At 42.1% G+C, this 20,884-nt stretch overlaps 4 protein-coding genes across 5 annotated transcripts; 3 read left to right on the forward strand and 1 right to left on the reverse strand.

Moving 5' to 3' along the window:
• The first annotated feature begins 1,069 nt into the window (after nucleotides 1–1,069).
• Nucleotides 1,070–5,003, forward strand: zgc:153018 (Transmembrane protein 179-like). Its single transcript, XM_061079724.1, has 4 exons — nucleotides 1,070–1,540; nucleotides 2,276–2,413; nucleotides 2,945–3,023; nucleotides 3,635–5,003. The coding sequence occupies exons 1-4, from the start codon at nucleotides 1,218–1,220 to the stop codon at nucleotides 3,833–3,835; spliced, it is 741 nt and encodes a 246-aa protein (XP_060935707.1). The 5' UTR covers nucleotides 1,070–1,217; the 3' UTR covers nucleotides 3,836–5,003.
• A 1,000-nt stretch (nucleotides 5,004–6,003) lies between these two features.
• Nucleotides 6,004–11,606, forward strand: si:ch211-107m4.1 (heterogeneous nuclear ribonucleoprotein U-like protein 2). Its single transcript, XM_061079631.1, has 12 exons — nucleotides 6,004–6,371; nucleotides 6,639–6,853; nucleotides 7,427–7,503; nucleotides 7,625–7,867; nucleotides 7,966–8,078; nucleotides 8,186–8,452; nucleotides 9,149–9,271; nucleotides 9,386–9,487; nucleotides 9,913–10,081; nucleotides 10,296–10,514; nucleotides 10,603–10,655; nucleotides 11,241–11,606. The coding sequence occupies exons 1-12, from the start codon at nucleotides 6,126–6,128 to the stop codon at nucleotides 11,298–11,300; spliced, it is 1,887 nt and encodes a 628-aa protein (XP_060935614.1). The 5' UTR covers nucleotides 6,004–6,125; the 3' UTR covers nucleotides 11,301–11,606.
• Nucleotides 11,462–15,295, reverse strand: nudt22 (nudix (nucleoside diphosphate linked moiety X)-type motif 22). 2 transcript variants are annotated; one of them, XM_061079629.1, is made up of 7 exons: nucleotides 15,239–15,295; nucleotides 14,347–14,515; nucleotides 12,803–13,514; nucleotides 12,604–12,726; nucleotides 12,281–12,378; nucleotides 11,874–11,967; nucleotides 11,462–11,770 (listed from the first exon to the last, which is right to left on the reverse strand). In XM_061079629.1, exons 2-7 carry the CDS (start codon nucleotides 14,433–14,435, stop codon nucleotides 11,666–11,668), a joined length of 1,221 nt encoding a protein of 406 aa, XP_060935612.1. In that variant the 5' UTR covers nucleotides 14,436–14,515; nucleotides 15,239–15,295; the 3' UTR covers nucleotides 11,462–11,665. The 2 variants fall into 2 exon arrangements, with proteins under 2 accessions (XP_060935612.1, XP_060935613.1); XM_061079630.1 differs by having other exon boundaries at nucleotides 11,462–11,780.
• Nucleotides 15,296–15,798: 503 nt separating this feature from the next.
• Nucleotides 15,799–20,879, forward strand: dnajc4 (DnaJ (Hsp40) homolog, subfamily C, member 4). The gene is made up of 7 exons (XM_061079538.1): nucleotides 15,799–15,860; nucleotides 16,429–16,545; nucleotides 16,943–17,033; nucleotides 17,426–17,607; nucleotides 18,234–18,401; nucleotides 19,631–19,717; nucleotides 19,824–20,879. Exons 2-7 carry the CDS (start codon nucleotides 16,454–16,456, stop codon nucleotides 19,918–19,920), a joined length of 717 nt encoding a protein of 238 aa, XP_060935521.1. The 5' UTR covers nucleotides 15,799–15,860; nucleotides 16,429–16,453; the 3' UTR covers nucleotides 19,921–20,879.
• Nucleotides 20,880–20,884: the final 5 nt, after the last annotated feature.

Genomic DNA, 20,884 nt, shown 5'->3' on the forward strand with positions numbered 1-20,884 from the left:
TGATGCATCATAAAATATACTTGGATAATACTTTTTAATGACGGTAGCATGTTTAATTAAAATAGTAGTGTACGTAAATACAATATTAGGTGCTTGTACTTCACTGGAGTATGTCAGTTTGTAAGACTGATACTGAAAGTCGGAAAAAGGGTTCTTATTTTTATGGTTAGTTCTGTGATTCAAATTTATAATTAGGGCCCGGGCACTGAGAGGCACTGACAGAGAGTGAGGCCCTTTTGAAATTGTCAGGATTATTATTATTATTCAGGCAAATTAATTGGCATTTTGAGGGCTTTAATATTATTTGTAAAACATTTTTTTATCAATAAATCCTTTTTTATTTTAATTAATTTAAAATGTTATTTACCGTGTCCTGCGCAGAAGTGGACTTCGCAGGATTCATTTAATTTAATTAATTTACTTATTTTTGTGTTTAATTTTCTAGTGTTTTCTCAGTTTTTTCGGGTTTAGCCCTTTTTCAATCTTTTCTAGTTTCCTGTATTTTGCACGTTTGTTTTGTTTTGAAGGAACCTTAGTTCAAAGTGTGATTAATAAATAAATTATGATGTTCTATAAGGATAAGTTGCCCTGAAAAAATTTCACAAACTACCCAGCAGTATGTACAGTTGGAAATGTCTCCACATTTATAATCATATTCCAATACTAAAAATAATCCAGATATTTTCATCCTAGTACCAAATCTTTGGTATTGCTATGTTTATTAACTGTGTATTATAACATTTACTTTAGTAAAATATGTACTTTCCCAATACTGACGGTTAATTTGAATCCTGCAAAGTAACTTAAAAGACCTATTACATAAAATGGCGTAATAAGTATTTTTTTCTAAATTACAGAGGAGTGGAAATACTCAAGTGAAGTTATAACGACAAGAATCAATACAGTGTCTCTACTCTCTAACTGCTGCTAATGGGACATTTGATTGTGTTACATCTTATTGTTGTGTAACGATGATGATCGTTCTTTTTCTCCCTGGTTCCTGCAGAATGTGGCGGAGTGATACGTCTGTCGGTGTCCGCTGCTCATGCGTAGTGCTGGAATTCTGAGCCCCGGGTCACGTCGGGTGGGTCCCGCACTAGAGTCTGTAAATACCCCGGACGCTGAACCACCACACGGGCCTCAGACCGGGCTGTGCTGGTTTCAGTCGTTTATTTCCCCCCAGGTTCAGTCTTTTTGGGTTTCGTGTGATCGGGAGCATGGAGCTGGACCGGCGGCTGCTGCTGGCCCACTGTGCGGTCCACGCCCTGTCCATCGTAGCCGGGCTGCTGGTGGTCGTGCCCATGGCTCTCAACGGCTCCGCGTTCAAAGGCCGCTGCGCCCTCTTCACCACCGGCTACTGGAGGAGCGAGAGCCGGGCCGAGGCGCCGGAGCAGCCGGGGGACGTCTCCCAGCTGCTGGTGCAGCAGTGGGGGCCACTCGCCGCCTGCCAGTTCGCCACGTTCGTGGGTATTTTCTCGGTGCTGTACGGGGCAGCGCAGGGCTGGAGGAGTCTCTTCTACCTGCACGGACGACACGACGAGTGAGTCCACTGCACAACACAAGAGCACACACACAACTGAGCACACACACAACCAGAGAACTAGGGTTTAATACACTAATATCATTACTGCCATATTCAATAACTGCATAGTCCCGTAGGTGTATAAGGAAAATAATGTACATCTTACAATATAACATAACATGGCTTGTGTCTGTATTAGGACATGTTTGCCACAAGACAAACAGCTCCACCAATTCCAATTAGGTTGTTGATAATCATTCATATAGGTAAAATAATTCAATATTTCAGAATTAACTCAAGCCAAGAGGAGAACATGTCACAAATGTGTGGAGCAGAGCTTTATTTGATCCTGTGTGTCATCACCACCTCTACGGTTTATTATCATTTATCCTCTGACCCCTGCAACCAGGAATGCTCCTTTTCTTTTTCTCAATGTTAACATCCAATAGTGTATATGTTACATGTCATTTTCTATAAAGTTGTCAGATAAAAAAGGGCACCTTGGACTCAAATATTATTCTGCACTTAATCAGTATTTATTTGTATTTCATAGTCAAAATCATAAGTAATCCGAGCTCTTTTTTGTAGTGGTCATCTGTCTCTTTTCTGCACCATTTTAAAGACCAAACAATTAGTCAGACGTTCAGGAAATTGATCAACAGGTTAATTGATAATTGAAATAATCATTAGTGTTTATTTATTGCAAAGTATGCACAGTATGTGTAATGTCCGTACTGTTCTGTTTCTGCTCAGCACCCTGTTTTCCTCCTTCCTGACTGTGCTGCTGAGTGTGTGCGTGCTCTTCCTGTCTGGGGGGGCCAGTGTCCTCTTGTCTCTGGGTCTGGCCTCGTGGTGCGACACTGTGACTGACAACAACACACGACCCTACAGGTAAGAAGTCTTCTTCTGAAACGTTCTGATGTTGGTGTGATATAGCGATAAGTTGGTTGGAGTGCAAAGTTTGTCTGCACAAAGCCACACAGAACCAAAATAGTTAAACACTGGGGATGCTGTTGTTGACATTTCTGCCTATATCTCATAACTTTAATTTGTAATTGATAAAGACTTATTTACTGGGGTTCTTATGCCTTTTTGCCAGTGGCCGTAGACCTTATGTTTTTGGGTGGTCCATGCATAAGACCATCCCATATCCATGAACATGATATCTGAAGAATGTCGAGTGGGAATTTATTCAAATTTGTTACAAATTCTCACATGGACTCAAGGAGGATCTGCTTAGATTTTTATGGTCAAACGTCCCTGTGGCCTCATCAAATTTGTTAATATAAGTTATGTATTTAAGAAATATTATAGGGCTGAATTTTTTTTTTTTTTTTAATGTATTTTTAGCTGTATATGGTGTTGATATTTATAACTGCGCTATGGAAACTTTCTCATCCTCTCATGTTTGCCTGTGTTTAGCTGTGCAGAGTCCCAGTCTGTTCCCTTGTATCTGGATGTGGACACCTCCTCTTTCTACACACAGCTCAATCTGGCTCAGGTAAGAGTGACAACAGCAGCACACAAACACAGTCAAGCTCACATTCACTTTTGTAGTTGCCACAACAGGACTATGTATTTGTGAGGTTTTCTGTTATATATAGATCGAAAATTATGAGACATGGGCTTTCTGTCTTTATATCATTATCATGATATCATGTAAATATAATGTTGTTGTTTTACTTTCATAGTATTAGACAAGTCATTCGCTATTATGGGTTTTCTATGTACATGCAGGTTTTAATCACAAAACTAATAATTTTGGTTAAAATAAGAAAAAAGGATAGGCCGAATGAAGATGGGAAGAAGAAAGAAAGATGGACAGAAAGACAAAAAAGTCTTATTTAATGTATAGTTATTAATGCAGTGTCCATTATTTTTCTGTTTTTGCTTGTGTCTGTTTGTTTTCCTGCTATTCCCCTCACACACATTTATATGATAATCAGACTAAACCAAACTGGCAAAACTGCACCTGAACAGAACAAAGCAGACCTAAGTGAATTGCTGAAAATATCTTGAGACACCACCTATCCTAGCCTTAACTTGTTATGCACATGTGGTTCTTCGGGGGATTTTGAAGCGTCTTTTTTAAGATTGACCCTGTGCCCTCAGATTTCTCTGTGGGGTGTGACGGCTCTGTGGCTGGCTCAGTCGATCCTGGCTTTCCTGCGGCTCTACCACTCCCACAGCGGGCACATCAGTGGGCCGTGTCTTCCCCGGGAGAAGGAGCTCCTCCTGGAATACAGTCCATCTGAGAGTGGCAGCTCGCCCTCACCTCCACTTCCCCCGGTGACACCCACCATCTTAGTCTGAGTCAGAGGGAATGAGGTAGTGCTGTATGGTGTTAACCTTAGCCCCAATATCTAAATTAATACAGTTCTTCACAGCATGTAGGTTATGAATATCTTGAGTATAGTTTACTGGAGTAAAAATCAGCTGATATGTAACAAGAAACTTTAATGTTAGGTTTATGTTTCCACTGTAACGCAGATCAAAATACTTTGATTACCAAATTTAAGGGATCTTTAAGATAAATGTTTTAATTGGTCTTTGTTTTTAAAATGGATATTGGTACCATCCACAGTGAAAAATACAATATCCTCCAGGCTTTATTACATAATCATATGATGTTTGAGCAGGGTCAACATCACTTACATAACTGCCTTGCTAACTAAAGCACGCATCACCTCATAGTGACTCTTTCTCCATGTGTTAGAGCTGATTCACGGCACTGATGACGTCACAAACAGAAAAATGTTTCAGTGTACTCAGGATGCATGGTTGTTTACAGCTCTGCTTGAGTTTAACCGTTTGCACAGTTGTATCCTCATCAGGGAGAATACACTTTGTTTGTTGTTTTTGTTCCAAGTGTGTAATTCAGATGTAGCACTGAGGCGCTTTTATTGTGAAGCATGTGGTAAGAGTGTGACTGAGCCACCGTGTATGTGAAACAGGCTCACTGTGTGAGCATGACCTCAATGTTCTGTTGTGTAACAGAAAAATGTCTGCTGACTCTCTCCTCTTGTGATGATTTCTATATGATGCTGTTTTTGTGGATACAACCGCTCTCAGGGCATTAATGAATCAGACAAATCTCCTCTAATGATTTTGGCAGAGTCTGTCGAAGATGAATTTAGGAGTTCGACTTTCAAGGAATTGTGAGAGTTTCCTGTTGAGAGAGATTTGTGTGGAGCCCAAAGGTTCAGTGAAGAAGACAGAAATTACTAAGATGCTGAGTTTTTGTAAACAAATTGTTCTTAGCTGTTTTGAAGTTTCTTTCTCTGTGACTGAAGTGGTTGTAATGAAACGCAGACAGCGGAGCAAGAAATCTGAAGTTTACAGAGACGAGACAGCGTTGTGACTTGAAATCAAATGTAACATATGAAAACTTTTGTATTATAACTGACTATGGTCTTGCTTTTTACCTCTTGCACCCGTTTGTGCTTATTCATATTTATGTTTTTTGCACTTGTCTTGATTACTGAATAAAAAGCTTCTCAGTATGAAATAATCCAACACACAGTCTTAACTCCAACACACCAAGTTCTTTATATTTGATAAATCGTTAAAAAATATAAAACTCCCTAAGTCAAAGGTGACATTGTAATAATAGAAACAACAGTAATAATAGAAAAAAGAAGAAAAAATTGGAGCAAATTCTCACAAAACTGGAACCAGTAAATATTTGGTGGTTTTAAAGAAAATAATTTTTATTGACCAGGTATTCTAACAGTATTAGTAATCATTTTAACACTAGTTCAGAACTTTGTCACATGACAGACAAGCTGTTACCATGTAAAAGGAACATGACTCAAACATGAAAAACAACATGCTGTGCAAAGTACCAGCTGTCAATCGCATGGCAGCCACACACTTAACCATACCCTACATCTATTTTACTCTCAAAGGACCATAACTTATGAAAAGAACATCATGTATGAAAGAATACTGTACATTTCTAAGATAATGTTTACAGAATAAAAAAATCTCCACTTCGACCAACTATCCGGAAATGAAGCTAAAATATCCAGGGTACAATTGCCACCATGTTGTTCATTAGCAGCCTGAGTCTGCACAGTAGCAATCAGGGGATGGAGCCACGGTAGAGACGTCCAATGTTCGACCAATCAGGAGTCAGTCTCAGCTGTCAACCAGGATGTTATTCCATGCTTTTTACAGCATCAAATAACTGAAACCAAACCTTCCTTATTTTTGAATTTTTTAAATTACTCAATTTACCATCATTTAACACGGAGGAGGCAGGATTTATGAGCAATACCGCAGCCGGTCACCAGGTGGTGATCGAGACGCTTTGGCTTCACATTGACTAAATATATTTTGCCTCAAGAATTGTGGACGTGCATGACCAAGCTCAGATGTAGAACCACTTCCTGTCGTTGGGGGGAAGTATAGAGCCCTACGAGTATTTAATGTGACAGTAATGACAAGAGCGAATAAGCAAAGAGCCAATCACAAACCAGGGCACCATATTGAATTGTTTTGATCCAAACCTGCTTCTCACTTCTTTTTACTTGTGGGTTTGGTTGTTGTTTTTTAACAGTTAAAATAAGAAAACAGCGGAGTCAGTCCTCGGAAGGACACAATGAAGCTGACGGAAATCAAGAAGTTGAAGGTGGCGGATCTGCGGTCCAGACTGAGAGAAGTGGGGCTGGACAGCGGGGGGCTGAAGGCTGAGCTGGTGGTCCGGCTGTGGTCCGCTTTGGACTCGGGACTCTGCGTGAGAGTCGAGGAGACCCGGCTGGAACCACAACATGACGACTCACCGACACACACTGTGGAGGTCCCCGCTCCGTCCTCCTCACCGACACCAGCAGCACCGACACACACTGTGGAGGTCCCCGCTCCGTCCTCCTCACCGACACCAGCAGCACCGACACACACTGCGGAGGTCCCCGCTCCGTCCTCCTCACCGACACCAGCAGCACCGACACACACTGTGGAGGTCCCCGCTCCGTCCTCCTCACCGACACCAGCAGCACCGACACACACTGTGAAGGTCCCCGCTCCGTCCTCCTCACCGACCCCAGCAGCACCGACACACACTGTGGAGGTCCCCGCTCCGTCCTCCTCCTCACCGCCGGACAGCACCAGAGAGTTCACAGACAGCGGGACACAGACTGAGGCCGAGTCCGGACTGACAGCACCACAGCTCGGCTCTGAGTTAGTGTCCGAGTCCGTGAGGGGGAACCAGGCGGAGAGAGGAGGAGGAGAGGTGGAGGGTCCCGGGGAGGAGAGGAGACATCCTTCCTCTGAGGAGACGAACAGAGGGAGAGCTTTCTACGAGTTTAAAGAGGAGATACGATACAAAAGGTAGTCACACACACAAACACCACACACACACACACACACACACACACACACACACACACACACACACACACACACACACACACACACACACACAGACATAAACACAACACACATACAGAAATTAGCAGGTTTTCTAAGCATCATCGTTTTCCATAATTTTCTATTCATCGAATAGCTTCCCTTAAAGCTTTAGATTTGACAAAACACCGGCTGAGTCTGGGGCTTCTCACCAACTTTACACCGTTAATTTATCTCTGAGCAGTTCAGTAGTTATTAGTTAGATTTTAAGCTCATACTAATATAAAGTAATATTCTACACAGATGCTAGGTATGTTGGATATATACATTACTGACAAGGAGATGGTTACAATCCCCGCTTTCTGTCTCTGACTTTAAATGTGTCTAAACTGCAGAAGTTCCTTAACAAGAGGTAAAAAAAGATTGGTTTGAATGGACCATAAGACATGATTGGAAACACAATTTTCTGGGAAGTTAGATTTGAGAGACTTTAAATGATTAATCAAATTAATATTATAAAACAGCATGTGTTGTTATGTATCCCTTCTCAACCAGAGTGAAATCCCCACCACCTCCAGTGGACAGAGAGGAGGCAGAGGAAAAGGATGAGGATAGAGTCAGCCTGGATCTATGTGAGTCTGGTGGAGACTCATGTGGTTACAGTGAGCTCCAATGAGTTCATTAAGTCAAGATGGTTCTCCTAGAAGATGAGTTTTCTTGAAATTTCTAAATCTTTCTCTGTTGTTACCACAGATGACAGTCATCTCCACTTTGAGGTGGGTGCTGACGGATCCTGGGGGCAGCCTTGGTTCTGGAATCAGTTCCCCTCACTGTGGTCGGGCTGCAGGCTCACCCATGGCGTGCTGCAAGGCAGGGTGGGCTTTGAGGTGAGGCTGGAGAGGAATTTGTTGACTACATGTCAGGAGGAACAAGAGGGGGTGGAGCCCTGTGGTATGAGAGTCGGCTGGTCAGTGGCTCACTCCTCCCTGCTGCTGGGTAAGGATGAGCTCCTTCATCATTTCTGGACAGAGTTGCTTTTTATAGAGTTGATAACACTTCTAACACCCTCTGTTTCTCAATGTGTGGTAAACCAGGGGAAGATGAGCTCTCTTTCGCTTATGATGGACGCAGTAAAAAAGTGTCAAGTGGAAAGGAAGAGGAGTTTGGAGAATCTTTCTCGGAGGGGGATATCATTGGCTGTTACGCTGTAAGTTATACTTTCTTCTTTTTCTTTTCTTTATATTCTTTGGGATCCAGGTATCAAATGAGTTTTAACTAATCTCAACCGTGCATGTGTTTATTTTACACTCACAGTCTTTCTCTGCAGCCGGTGCTGTTCAGATCTCTTTCCATAAGAACGGTCGTTTCATAGGTGTGGCCTTTTCCCTGGGCGCCGCCGTGCTGCAAGGTCGACCTCTGTTCCCTCACATCCTCTGTAAGAGCTGCTCGGTCAGATTCCTCCTGGACCCGACAGCTCCTCCCTGGTACCCCAGCCCTCCAGGTTTAACTCCCCTGGCAGCTCTCCCTGCTTGGCAGAGGGTGCGCTCGACACTGGGACCTTCTTCCAGAGCACAGTGTGAGGTGAGAGACAGGGTTTGTGGCTGCATGTTGATCTACAAATTAGATTTGAATGTTAATACTTGCAAAAACATACATATAAACCCATCCAACCAGTTCAACCTTTTCAACTCAAAACAGCATAAAGAAAGCAAAATGAAGGAGAATGTAAGGTGATGAGCTTTTCTGTGCATCTGGAAATGTCAAAGATTTTATGTGATCAAATAGGAAGTTTTTACAGAGATTTATTGTATCGTTTTAAAAATCTTTATACAGTTCAATACTTGATATAGTGCTTCTATCTGTGTTGGTGAATCATCTATCCATTTCAGAATAGTAGGACATCGAGCCAGAAATGTAGTAGACGTTAATGTATGTAGAAAAGTGGCAAAATGTAACTTGTCACAGCAATGCCAAAAAGAGGATTAAGAATAACTGTTACATCAAAAGCATTTTTGTAATATTTTAAGTCATTAGCTTTTGTCATGAGATAACTGGTGACAAGTGCAGCAGATAGATGAGGTTAACTGGTTAGATTTATATTGAATGAGCTCCAAGTAAACATCTGAGAATCAGACTTGATGATTAGTGAAACGAGTAAGCTGTAATTAAGAGAGTCTGTATGTAAAAGAACAAATTAGGTATGTGCTACACTGAAGGGATTTGTCAATTAAGAATAACATTTTACATGCTATTGGATTTTGTTCTTCCTCCCTCCAGGTTTTGTTGATGATGGGACTTCCTGGTTCTGGGAAGAGCCACTGGGCCCGGTCTCACATGAAGCAGCATCCAGAGAAACGCTACAGGCTGCTGGGCACAGAGGAGCTGCTCACATGTATGATTGTCAGTCCAACCTGCTTTATCAATCCTCATGTTTCATATTCACATTTAAAATTGATTTTCAACTTCTTACTATCTCATCCAAATATGTGTGTGTTTGCGTTTGTGTGTGTGTAGAGTGGCGAACAGAGGGACAGCAGGCTGCGACAGGCCGCTCAGTGTTTGACTGATTTAATTAAAATAGCTGCTCAGACTCCGGGCAACTACATTTTGGACCAGGTGAGCCTTTACTTCTAAACTTGTGTCTGTTTAAGACTGAAAACGGGATGATGTTGACTTGTGAAACTGACCTGTTTATATTCTTTTACTTAAACACTTTGTCCAGTGCGACAGCAACAAATAATAGTTGTTCATTATACGTAGTTTGTATCCAACCAAGTCTAAAAGCAAAAATGTTCATTCATATGATATGAACTACAGAACCACAACTTTGAGAGAACAGTTCAAACTGTGCTCACTTTCTCGTCTCTCTAGTCAATCACTTTGTAAAGTGGGTGTGGTTGTCGCAATGTCACTTTCTCAGTCACAAAAATGTGCAAACACGGTCCTCCAACTTCTGACGTGAGTTGCAGAATGTTTTCTCTTGAAGCACACTGACCTCTGCCTCCTTTATCCTCTACCCTTTGTCATCTCTCTGTTTCCAGTGCAACATCCTCTTCTCTGCACGCCGCCACAAACTGCAGCTGTTCTCGGGCTACAGGAGGCGGGCGGTGGTAGTTTTTCCACCTGCAGACGAGTGGAGAAGACGACTGTCGCTGCACCAGACAAGCGAGGAGGATCAGATCCCAGAGACGGCCCTGCTCAAACTCCAAGGTCTGACATGTGTTCATTTTATCATGAGGTGTTTCATAAGAGGATGTCCCCAGTGCCCCACAGCGACCACTGTCACAATGCAAATCATAATGAGTAATAACATAAATTAATTAATCATTTGTAATGGGTCCATCGATCAATTTTCAGATAGAGATTATTAGTCTTGGTCAGTAGTGTAAGGAACTTCACTGCAATAATCGAATAATCATTCCAGTGAGCTGCAGTCTCCCAGAGCGGCAGACAGACCTCCTGGAGGAGCTGCTATATGTCGACCTGCCCCAGGAGCAGGCGCAGACGCTCCTGCAGGAGTACAAAGACTGCGCTCGCAGACTGCTGCCCCCCGTCCCCAAAAAGGAGAAGAAGAAATACAGGAAAAGACCCCACCCTCATGGCCCTCCTCCATCACACAAGATCCAGTGGACTGGGATGAATGGTGAGCCGGGAAAACAGTGGACAATATTTTGGGACACTTGAGACTCTTTAGGATGAGATCATTTATTCATTTATTTCTGTGTTTGTAGCGTGGAACAACCCCAGAACCAACATGCAGTCTTGGAGTCAGCAGCCAACATATGTGAGTATCACGCAGATGTGGAATCCTACACAACCTTTACCACAAACCAAACCTCACACTCTCCCTGGAGACCGATGTTTTACAGTTGAAGTGATTTTACTATTCTATTACAACTATTAGAATATAAATAACTATAAGCTTCATTACCAATTAACTACAGAGACAACTATTGGGAAAGGTCTCAACAGCCTCTTTCTTCCGTAAACAGAATTAAACAAAACTTTGACTGTGAGCTCCTCTGTTTGTACTGACCAGGGTGATTGATACATTGACCATTAGATATATCAATCAGTTTAAATAGATTGATTCGTTATGTTTCTTACCATTTATTCTTTATCACATACTCAGTTGCCAGTTCTCTAGCTACTTCTAGTTATATCTGGTTGTGCTGTAGTTCAGGTTGTTTGAACAGAGCAGGATATCTGGCTCATATTCGCTATTTAAAAAGCTAAAGGTTTGGTTTATTTGATCTTGTTCTAACACTCAGCTCAGCTTGTCAAACACTAAGTTATACAACAGCCAGCCCAAGTTGATTTCACTGTGTAAACAAAGTCACATTGCCCTTTTGTGTCATTTATCTTTTAGTGGAACGTGTCTTATCGGGACCAGAGCTACAACTACAGCAGAGACTTCCATCAGATATGAGGATTATTGAAGAAACCAATGCTGCTTCATTACAACATTTATAAAAGGTTTTTACAAGGATCATGGAGAACTGCAGATTGTATGTTGCAGGGAGTGCTGCGATCAGTCAATGCCAATCAGTGCTGTAGTATTTTAAGAATTTTGACGCTAAAAACCAGGTCACTTTATACTTTTTATTCAAAATAAGAAAAAAACTCTTGAGTTGTTTTTACTGTACAGTTTACAAATGATTAAAACAGTATTTTGCACAGTTTTAACCCCATTATTGTTCAGAGTGCTTAAAGAGTGAATAAAATTTCGATGAAAGCGTTTGGTTTGTTCATTGGATCATCGAGGTCCATCTGAGTGTGTGGTGGTCTCCTCTCTCACTCTCTGTCCGGTTCCACCGTCTGATAAAGCAGCACGGCTCCTTTAGCTGAAGGACACAGCTCCGCCCACAGAGGGCTGCTCCTGTCCAGCTGCAACACTTCCTGTTAAAAGCTAAATGTCAAATATCACGATTGTCGAACTTCTCTCGCCTCAACTTTGTTTGGAAAACACAACTTTGGACATCGGTAACTTTAGTTGACTCACTTTTCTGCTGAGGAAGACGATGTCCGTGGACTCGTGCGCCTCGGCTCCTCCTTTCCAGTACAACTTTCTGACTTCATCAGTCGTCAGTGAACACCTGAGGACAAACCGACAACTGAGTCTTCATCAGATCATGTCTTCTTTTATTAGCTGCCTCCTTTTGGCTATAATTGAAAAACTTATTTCAAATAAGAGATTTGAAAAAGAACAAGCTCATGTTTCAGGGTGAGGTTACATTTGTTTATTTCCTATATCATTCATATGCATAAATAATTTTCCGTGATAAAAAACATTTCTCTCTTAATAAAATTAACAGTTTTCTTCTTTGTTCACCTGAATGACTTTTCATGGCTCCTCCTTGAGGGATCTTTGCTTTAGGAGAAAACAGTTAAATGGAGGAACACGAGTACCTGACGTAGAACTCGGCGCTTGGCCTTCCAGCGCTGGTGTGATTCAGAGCGACTCCCATCAGGACCGGCTCTCCGAGGCAGCTCAGAGGAACGTTCACCTGCAGACAGATGAAGGAAGTGAGGGATTCATTGTCAGTGTCAACTACAGATACCACCTGTGCACACATTCTATTTTCTCATGTAATTTGTTGAGTTTCTCTTAATATGCAGCTTCACTTAATCTTTAGGTATGTCTCTGTCGAGGCCTTTAGAGCTAATAACTCGCTGTTGAATGAAATATCAAGTTAACAGTAAATTATTGAGGCGCCTGCAGACAAACTCACTTCATCTCTGATCTCAGCGCACACTGATGCAAACAGCTCAGAGACGACGGCCTCGGGCCTCTGCTGCATCGTGGCCATACTGACCCCATCACCCGCTGTGTGGCCCAGGCGCTCACACACCACCTGCACAGAGCAGAACCAGTGGAATTAACGCTTCAGGCACATTAGTGATAAGCATTCATTTATCATGCCACCTCACCTGAGGCTCAGGGTGACCTCCGGGGATGTCCAGGAGCCCCCCCGCCTCTGCCACCCTCTGGCTCCTCCTGATCAACACCACCTGCCTGTCACCTGTGCACAGGACAGCACCCACACCCAGAGGCTGAGCCAGCAGCGCCAGAGGATCACTGAACTCTGCGCCTCCACGCTGACGCAGCTCCGCCACCCGACAGGACCAGTTGGTTCCCAGGTAGTCCTTGTAGCATGTCAGGCCGAGTCTCAGAGTAAGGAGCGGCCCAGTGTCTCTGTCATCTGGGTTTTTACCGGCGTGTGGAGGAAGTTCAGCTTTTCTACAAGTCGAGCCTTCTTGGTCCAGGGAATTAGTCGTCTGTTGGATGACACCCTCAACATTTTCTGTGTTATTTACAGACCTGGTTCTTTGGTCCACACTGTTCTGAGTAACATCATGCAGAGGATCAGAGTCACACAAACCCTGTGGTCTTTGCCTGCTCTGTGATTTGTCTTCATGATCCTCCACAAAGTCTAAGGAGGATACAATGAGGTTAGATGAATTAGGGCAGGACAGAGGTTTTGAGGAATCACAGGATGAAGATGGACACTGAGGGGAGGCCAGGCAAAAAGAGTGTAGTCTGAATTTGGCCCCGTTGAAAAGCCACGGCTCCTTGGACACGCGTTCAGTCCACAGCTCCTCTATGTGGCGCTCTAGAGCCGCATCAATCCGCCTGTTAAATCTGGGGAGAGGAATGGGGAGGTCAGAATAAACAAGACATCTGAAGACTTGGCTGTGGGAATGTTTCAATATCTTTCTGACAAAAACATTAATCAAGAAAATAATCTGCAGATTAAAAATGAAAATAACTAAGTTGCAGTCTTAATATATCGCACATATAAGTTTTGCAGATCCCTACCCTTTACCGCAAGTACCTAAAGTGGTGGGATGTAATGTGTACTAGATGTATTTTCGGATACTTTTCACTTTTACTCCACTAAATATATCAGCAAATACCTGTAGCCTATCTGTATATTACACTGCATTACGTTACATATTCACATTTTCACATTTTTTTAAGTAATCAGTAACCAGAGGGAAATTGGTTTACTGATCAAATCCTAGCAGGCAGGTAACATTAGACCCAGACTCTTTCAAGGAGAGCAAAGCGGAGGTCACTGCCAAGACGAAGGCTTTAAGTGTTTTCAGTTCATCATCTGTAGTATTCTGCATCAACGCAATAGAGTCTGTATTTAACTAAAAACACTAGGCACAGTTAATGATGTAATAGACTGCATTGGGCAATAGACTAAAGTACTTTTACTTTATGTATACTTAAAAGCAAGAACTTATTTTTCTCAAGTAAAAAGGTTAATGGCAAATTTGAACTTTTAATTGAGTACTTTTACTCAAGTAAAATGTCTGAGTACATGTACACTGATCTGTCTGATCTGTCACAATTGGTCAATAGGTTGCACTTCAGTATCTACATCACAGGTAACATCACATGTATATCTACCATATGTTCCTCTGTGCATTGGACCCAGTTCAGAGTCCTCCCTTTAGGTTCCTACCTTTCCGAGAGCTCCACTCGTACTTGAGACTCCAGCAGGCCGCTCCAGTCAGCACAGTGCAGCAGCACAGACACGTCCGGGTCCATCATCTCTCACTGGGGATCATCATCCAGGTCTTATCTCTTCACTCACAGCTCTGCAGTTGTGTCATGGCACCTCTGGATGTTCTCTAATGAAAACCACACACAAGAAATCTTAGAATTGGTTTTAATCAAGCAAACATGCATAAAGCAGAATCTGTAAGAAAGAAAGAAAAGAAGATGATTTGAAATGTATTTGTCAGTTGAGCGTTATCAACCATGACTTCCCATATCTCATATTTACGCAACATGTGTAAACGTATGAATGAAGTCGTTTCGCAATGGCACAGCTGTCAGCAATAAAGACAAGCAGAACCTAGCCTAGGAAAAAAATAAATAAAATGAAGTTAAGAATTTGAAATAACATATTCGAAAAAAGATTTCACTCCTCGTGGAAGGAGCGATGCTGGACACACAGCTTTTTGATAAATATGTAATTGACGCAAGGACATTTGCTTTACTGTATTAATTAATCTATGTTATTGTTTTATGTGTATTCACTTACATTTTCTGGATTAATATGAACATGTTTTTTGTACATTATCGTTTCATTATGTTGTGTAGATAAAGGGAAAGAGAAATAAAGTAAAAGCTGCAGTGATGAAACCACCCACAGTCACAACACGGGACTGAGACATGAAGTAAACTTTTCACTCGCCCTGAAGCTGAGCACAAGAAGAAGATCACGGGTTCTGGTGTCAAAGTGTCAGCGGGTTTTAATGTGTTTTGAGTGTGAAGTTGTGAGAGTACCGTGAATCTGTGTTGTAATGTGATGAATTCATACACATTATCTGAATATGAGTTTCTCTTACCTTCCTCTCTGCAAACATCCGCAAACATGCGACCAGCTTCTTCCTCTTTTTTTGACAGATGTACAATGTGCGCATTATCACCACCTAGTGACTAATAGACGTAACTTACGTTTGGAAGCTATAGCCATGACATGTTTGGTATTTCTTACACAAATTAACTGATTGTTTCAGCTTTCCATGTATCAATTACGAAGTGAATGATGAATGTGTTATGTTGCACACAGGACTCAGTTTGGGACAATGCATGAATCCAGTTATTTCACCTCCAGGTTTTGAAGATTGTTTGACTCCAGAGAGAAGACACGTGCAGGGGCGTGTTATTGTGTTGTCCTTCTCCATTAAACCTCCGGTGCGAATGGAAATAAAATCATAAGGGTTCCTCAAACTTTTGCATAAAACTGTACTCCTTCACAAATACCCTAATTAAAAATTGATATATTTTGATAAATAGTAAAAAATAAATCTACAGTTACGTCTGACCTGTTGAAAGTTACATTTTATAACATTGGTGCTTTTATTACGAAAGGGAGCCTCCCCTCTTCCGGTTTTGCCCTGGCTCGCGTCACAGCTGGATTTATGCAACAGTAGCAGAGCTGCACTGTTATGAATCAAAGTGCTGCAGGTTTGTCACTTTCCCTCCTTCAATTCACTCTCTTACACTTTTTAAATCACGTTTTCACGTTCGTTCTTGTTTCACGTTCACCGGAACACTTCTTAGCATTAGCACGCTAACAGTAGCAAAGGACGACTTGAAGCTAACGCCAGCTAGCAGCAGCCTGTGTGTGGAGGCAGCAGAACAAAGTGTTCCTCCATGAAACCCTGTTTGTTCTCCGGGTTTTTACTCGACACACTGTGCGTGGACATGTGAACTCAGCCAGTAGTGAGTGTGTGAGTGGTGATGCAGTCAATCAAAGTGATGTTTAAACCCAGATTGTGTTAAAGTAACTTGTATATAAACGGTCAACACGCCCCCTGCAGAAGAACCTCAGGTTACAGTGAGTGACAGGTCGTGTTTCGGATGAGTTAAAATCCTCAGATCACATCCCTCCACTTTCTGTGTGAGCTCATAGTGCAACATAAACATCTGTTTGAGTCTTGGTGAGTCTAGGTTATTGTATAAACTCTCGAAGGCTTCAGTGCTTCTCCTGTTCGTGTTTGTTTCCTTGCTGATGTCAACATGTCCCACACAGGTCACCTGCGTTGAACCCCCCCACCATGCGGCTGGAGGCCCAGATCAGACTGGGTCAGAGATGTGTGTGGTGCTGCATGAGTGGACTGCGCCTGCTCTCTCAGAGCCACGCTCACAGGTAGACTCATGTGGGAGTGTTGGATTTAATCACTGTCGTTGTCTTAATGTGTATGTTTAGGGATGTAAATATAGAAACAACACGCGCCTCTATCAGCCAATAAACCCAGTTAACCTCAGACTGGAGCCACAGGTCACTCACAATGGGGAGAGAGAGCCATGCAGAGCTTTGTGCTTACATCCATCTGACTCTAATCTATTAATTTTAACACTATTTATTAAGAATGTTTACTTTCAAGCTGCACTTACCACAGTCGATTGCTCTCTGGATCTTATATGGTATGTCGTAAAGTTACTAATGGCTAAATACAGTTATCTGAAATGAATTTAATGTACTCTGCTTTGTTTAGATCTGAAGACCTTTATTTAATTCTGAGTTATTTGCTTTCTCGCCACAGAAAATCTTTGGACCACTACGATCTCCTCGGAATCAAATCTGATGCCTCCTTGGAGGAAATCAAAAAAGCATTTTTTGACAAATCTAAGAAGGTAGGATTCCTGGTCCGGATTTATTAACAAGTGCACGTAATCAAACATATGTCTGGCCACTTGATGGCAGCCTCTCACAGCCGGGTTTCTACTGGGTAACTGTTCCCACAGTGGGCTTCCTGACTGTTTGTTTTCCTGGAGTTGTTTCCAGTGTAAATAAGGATGTACGTGTGTATTTACCTTGTGATTGTAGAATAACTGAGGGATGAGGCAACTCACCCTTCAGAGGAAAAATCCTGGTTGTGACATAACATATTCATGCATCTGTTAAACAGAGACAGAAAGACATTGTGTGTTGTATATAAGCTCGGTCTGCACCATAATCTCTTGGTTGGATGATTTTTTATTCTAAACCTGATCATCCCTGCTCCCCTTCTCCCGTGTTTCTGCAGCTGCACCCAGACAGAGACCTGTCAAACCCAGCACTGCACGGCCAGTTTGTGGAGTTGAATGAGGCTTACCATGTTCTGAGCAAAGAGTCGAGCAGGAAGGCGTACGACTTCAAAATCAGACACAGATACACCGGGGGCCAGGCCTTTACATCCACCTCCAACCACACCACGTACAGAGCCAGGTGAAGATACACACAACCTATCAGACATTGCTTGTTTATAATTCTAACATTGGTTCACAGTCAAACACTCTTGAAATAATGCAGAAGATGCGTAATTAATTTCAGGCTACACACCTGAAGCCTCCACCTCTGCAGTGACACTAAAACAATACAAAATGATCTGTCCAGTAACAAGCCGGAAGTGCTGCATAGTTTCATGTTTCAGGTTTTGTTCAACCTTGTGCACAAATCTAGAAACTATTGACATTTTCTCTGCACCACTCTGTGGCAGATTGTTTGTTACTCTGATTGCTGGAGATGCACTGTGTGTTTTTTTGTTTTTTTATGAAAACAAGAAAATCTTTGTGTTTTTCGTCAGTAAAATGAAAGAATCAGAAGTAATTTGTCCATTGCAGTGCTTTGGAAAACCATAGGCAAAATATAGATGCAGATACATCAACTGTATGGTTGCACAGCAAGTAGCAAAGTGCATGAATGTGCATGACAGAGTGGTAAGTACATTTAAGTATTGCTTGAGTCTGTCTGGCTTGCGATAAGATTTCTTTGTTTTTACCTATGGTGCTCTCTGACTCTCGTCTGCGTTAAATGTCACAATCATGATCTCTCTTCAACCACTTCCCCCCCAGTACCAACGCTCAGGACAACAGTCATTACTGGGATCAGTTTCATCGGTCTCATTCCCCTGAGATGTTGTCAGAGGAGCAGCAGAAGAGAAGGAGGAGGAACTTCCGCCTGGTGGGCTACTGCGTCCTCACTATGTTTCTCAGCGTAGGAGCTCACATAGTCTTCTTCAGGTAAAAAAATGTACATGATGTGTTACTCGCCATGTTTCCATCACTTATTGAATCGAAAGCCTTTCAACAATGAATGTCAAAGTAGAAGAAGATCAGTCCGAAGTATTGCAACAGTAAAAATGAAATAACTGTCTTTGAAAGTCTGTTAAATACTGTAGCAGGGTTTCCCCAAGGATTTTGTTTTCAGCAGTTGTGCTGTTGTATACATTCAATGACCTTAGATTCGTTATATATTGTGAAATTTTGTTTATCGAGAGCTTTTCACACTTGCAGGCTCTGATCTCTGTTTTAAATGAATTTTAAAGAAAAAAGTGTCTCGACTCATTCATTGAGTTTTACACATCAGATAAATATAGTACGTTAACAACTGATAGACCGTGAGATCATTCAGACTCATTTGGGTATTCGGCTGCTGAAGTAACCGCTTCATGCCCATCATAATCTTTAATTAATCAAAAATTAAAGATCAATTTGTTTTGCATCTACTAACAAATGACCACCTGATCTCATGGAGCGCTGACGTCACGGATGTCCTGTGTTTGCACAAGGTTTGCTAACGTTCCATCCAGACGTCAGTGATTCAGTTCACTGTAATGACTTCTGTTTAATCAGGTGTTCAACTGGAGGAACTAAAGTGATATGCGCATGTGTTAAAGAGGAGCAAGGAAGAGGATGGTCTGTGATGTAAATGCATTAGCCTCAGTGTGTGTGTGTGTTCTCCTTCATCGTGTTTAGGCCCCAGTCCACTCCTTGCTCTGTGGAGAGCCTGAATTGCCAGATGCATTGTCATTATAAGTATATCCATTGCAAATATTTGGATGTATTTAGGGGAGGATGCTGCTCTACCACATCTTCCCGCTGTCTCTTCAACTGATTTCCTTAATTTATGTTTTCTTCTCTTTGCCCTCTCGACTTCTCTTGGCTGTGAATTCACACCCAGTTGAATGAGATTGTTTGTGGACAAGACTCTGTGCCATGTGTCTCTAGACACAACCTCTGGGCTTGTGTCACCATATTTGTTTTCACACACTGACTCGGTGCCGGTGTCTGTTTTTGGAGATTCACCTCTCTGTGGTCCGAGGAGCTGCTCTAACAGCTGAACAAACTCATAAATGCAGCCGAGCACACGGAGCGGCCTGCTGAGCCCTGGGCTTCTTTTAGCTCGAGCAAAGTTTATTCTGTGTTAAGATCGTTTGCAACTCGATTGTTTGTTTCTCCGTCTCTTTCAGCAAATTGGAAGACGTGCACACTAACTTCATGGACGAGAAAGATAGAGTGATCACAGAGATCTATAATGATTCCAAACAGCGAGCAAGGTGAGGCCTCCACAGTAAAGACACGTGTGGCTCCTAACTACATGCTTGTTTTGTGATGCTTGAATATGAAGCTGAGACTGAAGGTGTTTTCCGTGCTCTTCCTCAGGGTCAACGGTTTTAAGAAACAGACAGAAATCCTCCGGCAGAAGCACGCCGAGTTCAAGGAGAAATGCAAAAACCCCAACAGTGGAGACGCCAAGTAGGAGAGTCTCCTGCTGCGAGCTGTGATGGAGGAGTCTGAAGTCTCAGCAGGTGGAGGGTGCCAGACTGAATGTGGTGCTAGTTTTAGAATTTTAAATTTTTCGGTTGAAGTATAATGAAGACAGCGTGGATACTCAGGAAGAAACACAAGAATCAGGTTGTGACGTGTGAATATTTTCACCTGGTTCTCTAAGGTGGGAATTTCTGACAGAGCTGAGTTTTATATAAGACTGAACCGTTTATAGTGGGAGTTATCTTTGCATCAGGTGCACGACAAGAAGAAGATTCTCCGACCTTTTCCTCTTTCTGTCTGGAGGAGCCGGAATGAACAAAGTATCTCACAGGAACATGTTAGTTACTGTCCTCGGCTGTGTCAGAGGTACACAACATACAAGGCTCACAGATGGCAGTGAATGAATTGCACATGAGATCAGATGATTAAGTTATGACTTGAATGCAGATACATTTCCTGGTATTAACTGAAGTTGAATAAGATCATGTCTGTGGTTACAAATACAAAGGGACAGTTGAATGCTTTTCTATGTTTGTTTCTAGATTTGAAAGTGCAAAGTATTATCATCATTAATCTTTTTTCCCCCCCAGTTTCTGTGGTGGAAACATGAATCCCTTCAAGGCATTTTTAAGATTCCAAGTTTTTGAAGTTCAGGATCTTGCTGCCAGCCAAATCAAGTGAAAAATACACATTTGTTTCAGACTGTAAAAGATATTTAATAAGTTAAGGAGTGATGCTATAGGAAAACAATGTTAATCCTAATGAGATTGAGACTGTGAACATGTGCACATTGAATGGAAAGTACACTGGTTATTTTATAAACCATTTTACCATATTGCCTTTTGGTTTTTAGAGATTAGAGGTTGTTTTTTTGTTTTCGACTGCCTCGTCTTTTCCCTGCAGGCTTTTCAGTGAGGAATGATTAAAAGATCAACTCTTCCTCATCAATCATT

Source organism: Limanda limanda, chromosome 10 (genome assembly GCF_963576545.1).
Source record: "Limanda limanda chromosome 10, fLimLim1.1, whole genome shotgun sequence".
NCBI lineage: Eukaryota > Metazoa > Chordata > Actinopteri > Pleuronectiformes > Pleuronectidae > Limanda > Limanda limanda.

Excerpts from the sequence above, each read along its gene's own strand:
- zgc:153018 (XM_061079724.1), top strand. The coding sequence starts at position 1,218 with ATGGAGCTGGACCGGCGGCTGCTGCTGGCCCACTGTGCGGTCCACGCC. Across the intron at positions 1,541-2,275 it reads CTGCACGGACGACACGACGA|CACCCTGTTTTCCTCCTTCC; the intron begins GTGAGTCCACTG and ends GTTTCTGCTCAG. Across the intron at positions 3,024-3,634 it reads CACAGCTCAATCTGGCTCAG|ATTTCTCTGTGGGGTGTGAC; the intron begins GTAAGAGTGACA and ends CTGTGCCCTCAG.
- si:ch211-107m4.1 (XM_061079631.1), top strand. The coding sequence starts at position 6,126 with ATGAAGCTGACGGAAATCAAGAAGTTGAAGGTGGCGGATCTGCGGTCC. Across the intron at positions 7,868-7,965 it reads TCACTCCTCCCTGCTGCTGG|GGGAAGATGAGCTCTCTTTC; the intron begins GTAAGGATGAGC and ends GTGGTAAACCAG. Across the intron at positions 8,079-8,185 it reads ATATCATTGGCTGTTACGCT|TCTTTCTCTGCAGCCGGTGC; the intron begins GTAAGTTATACT and ends TTACACTCACAG.
- nudt22 (XM_061079629.1), bottom strand. The coding sequence starts at position 14,435 with ATGATGGACCCGGACGTGTCTGTGCTGCTGCACTGTGCTGACTGGAGC. Across the intron at positions 13,515-14,346 it reads CGAGTGGAGCTCTCGGAAAG|ATTTAACAGGCGGATTGATG; the intron begins GTAGGAACCTAA and ends TCCTCTCCCCAG. Across the intron at positions 12,727-12,802 it reads GAGGTCACCCTGAGCCTCAG|GTGGTGTGTGAGCGCCTGGG; the intron begins GTGAGGTGGCAT and ends TGCTCTGTGCAG.
- dnajc4 (XM_061079538.1), top strand. The coding sequence starts at position 16,454 with ATGCGGCTGGAGGCCCAGATCAGACTGGGTCAGAGATGTGTGTGGTGC. Across the intron at positions 16,546-16,942 it reads TCTCAGAGCCACGCTCACAG|AAAATCTTTGGACCACTACG; the intron begins GTAGACTCATGT and ends TTCTCGCCACAG. Across the intron at positions 18,402-19,630 it reads GCTCACATAGTCTTCTTCAG|CAAATTGGAAGACGTGCACA; the intron begins GTAAAAAAATGT and ends CGTCTCTTTCAG.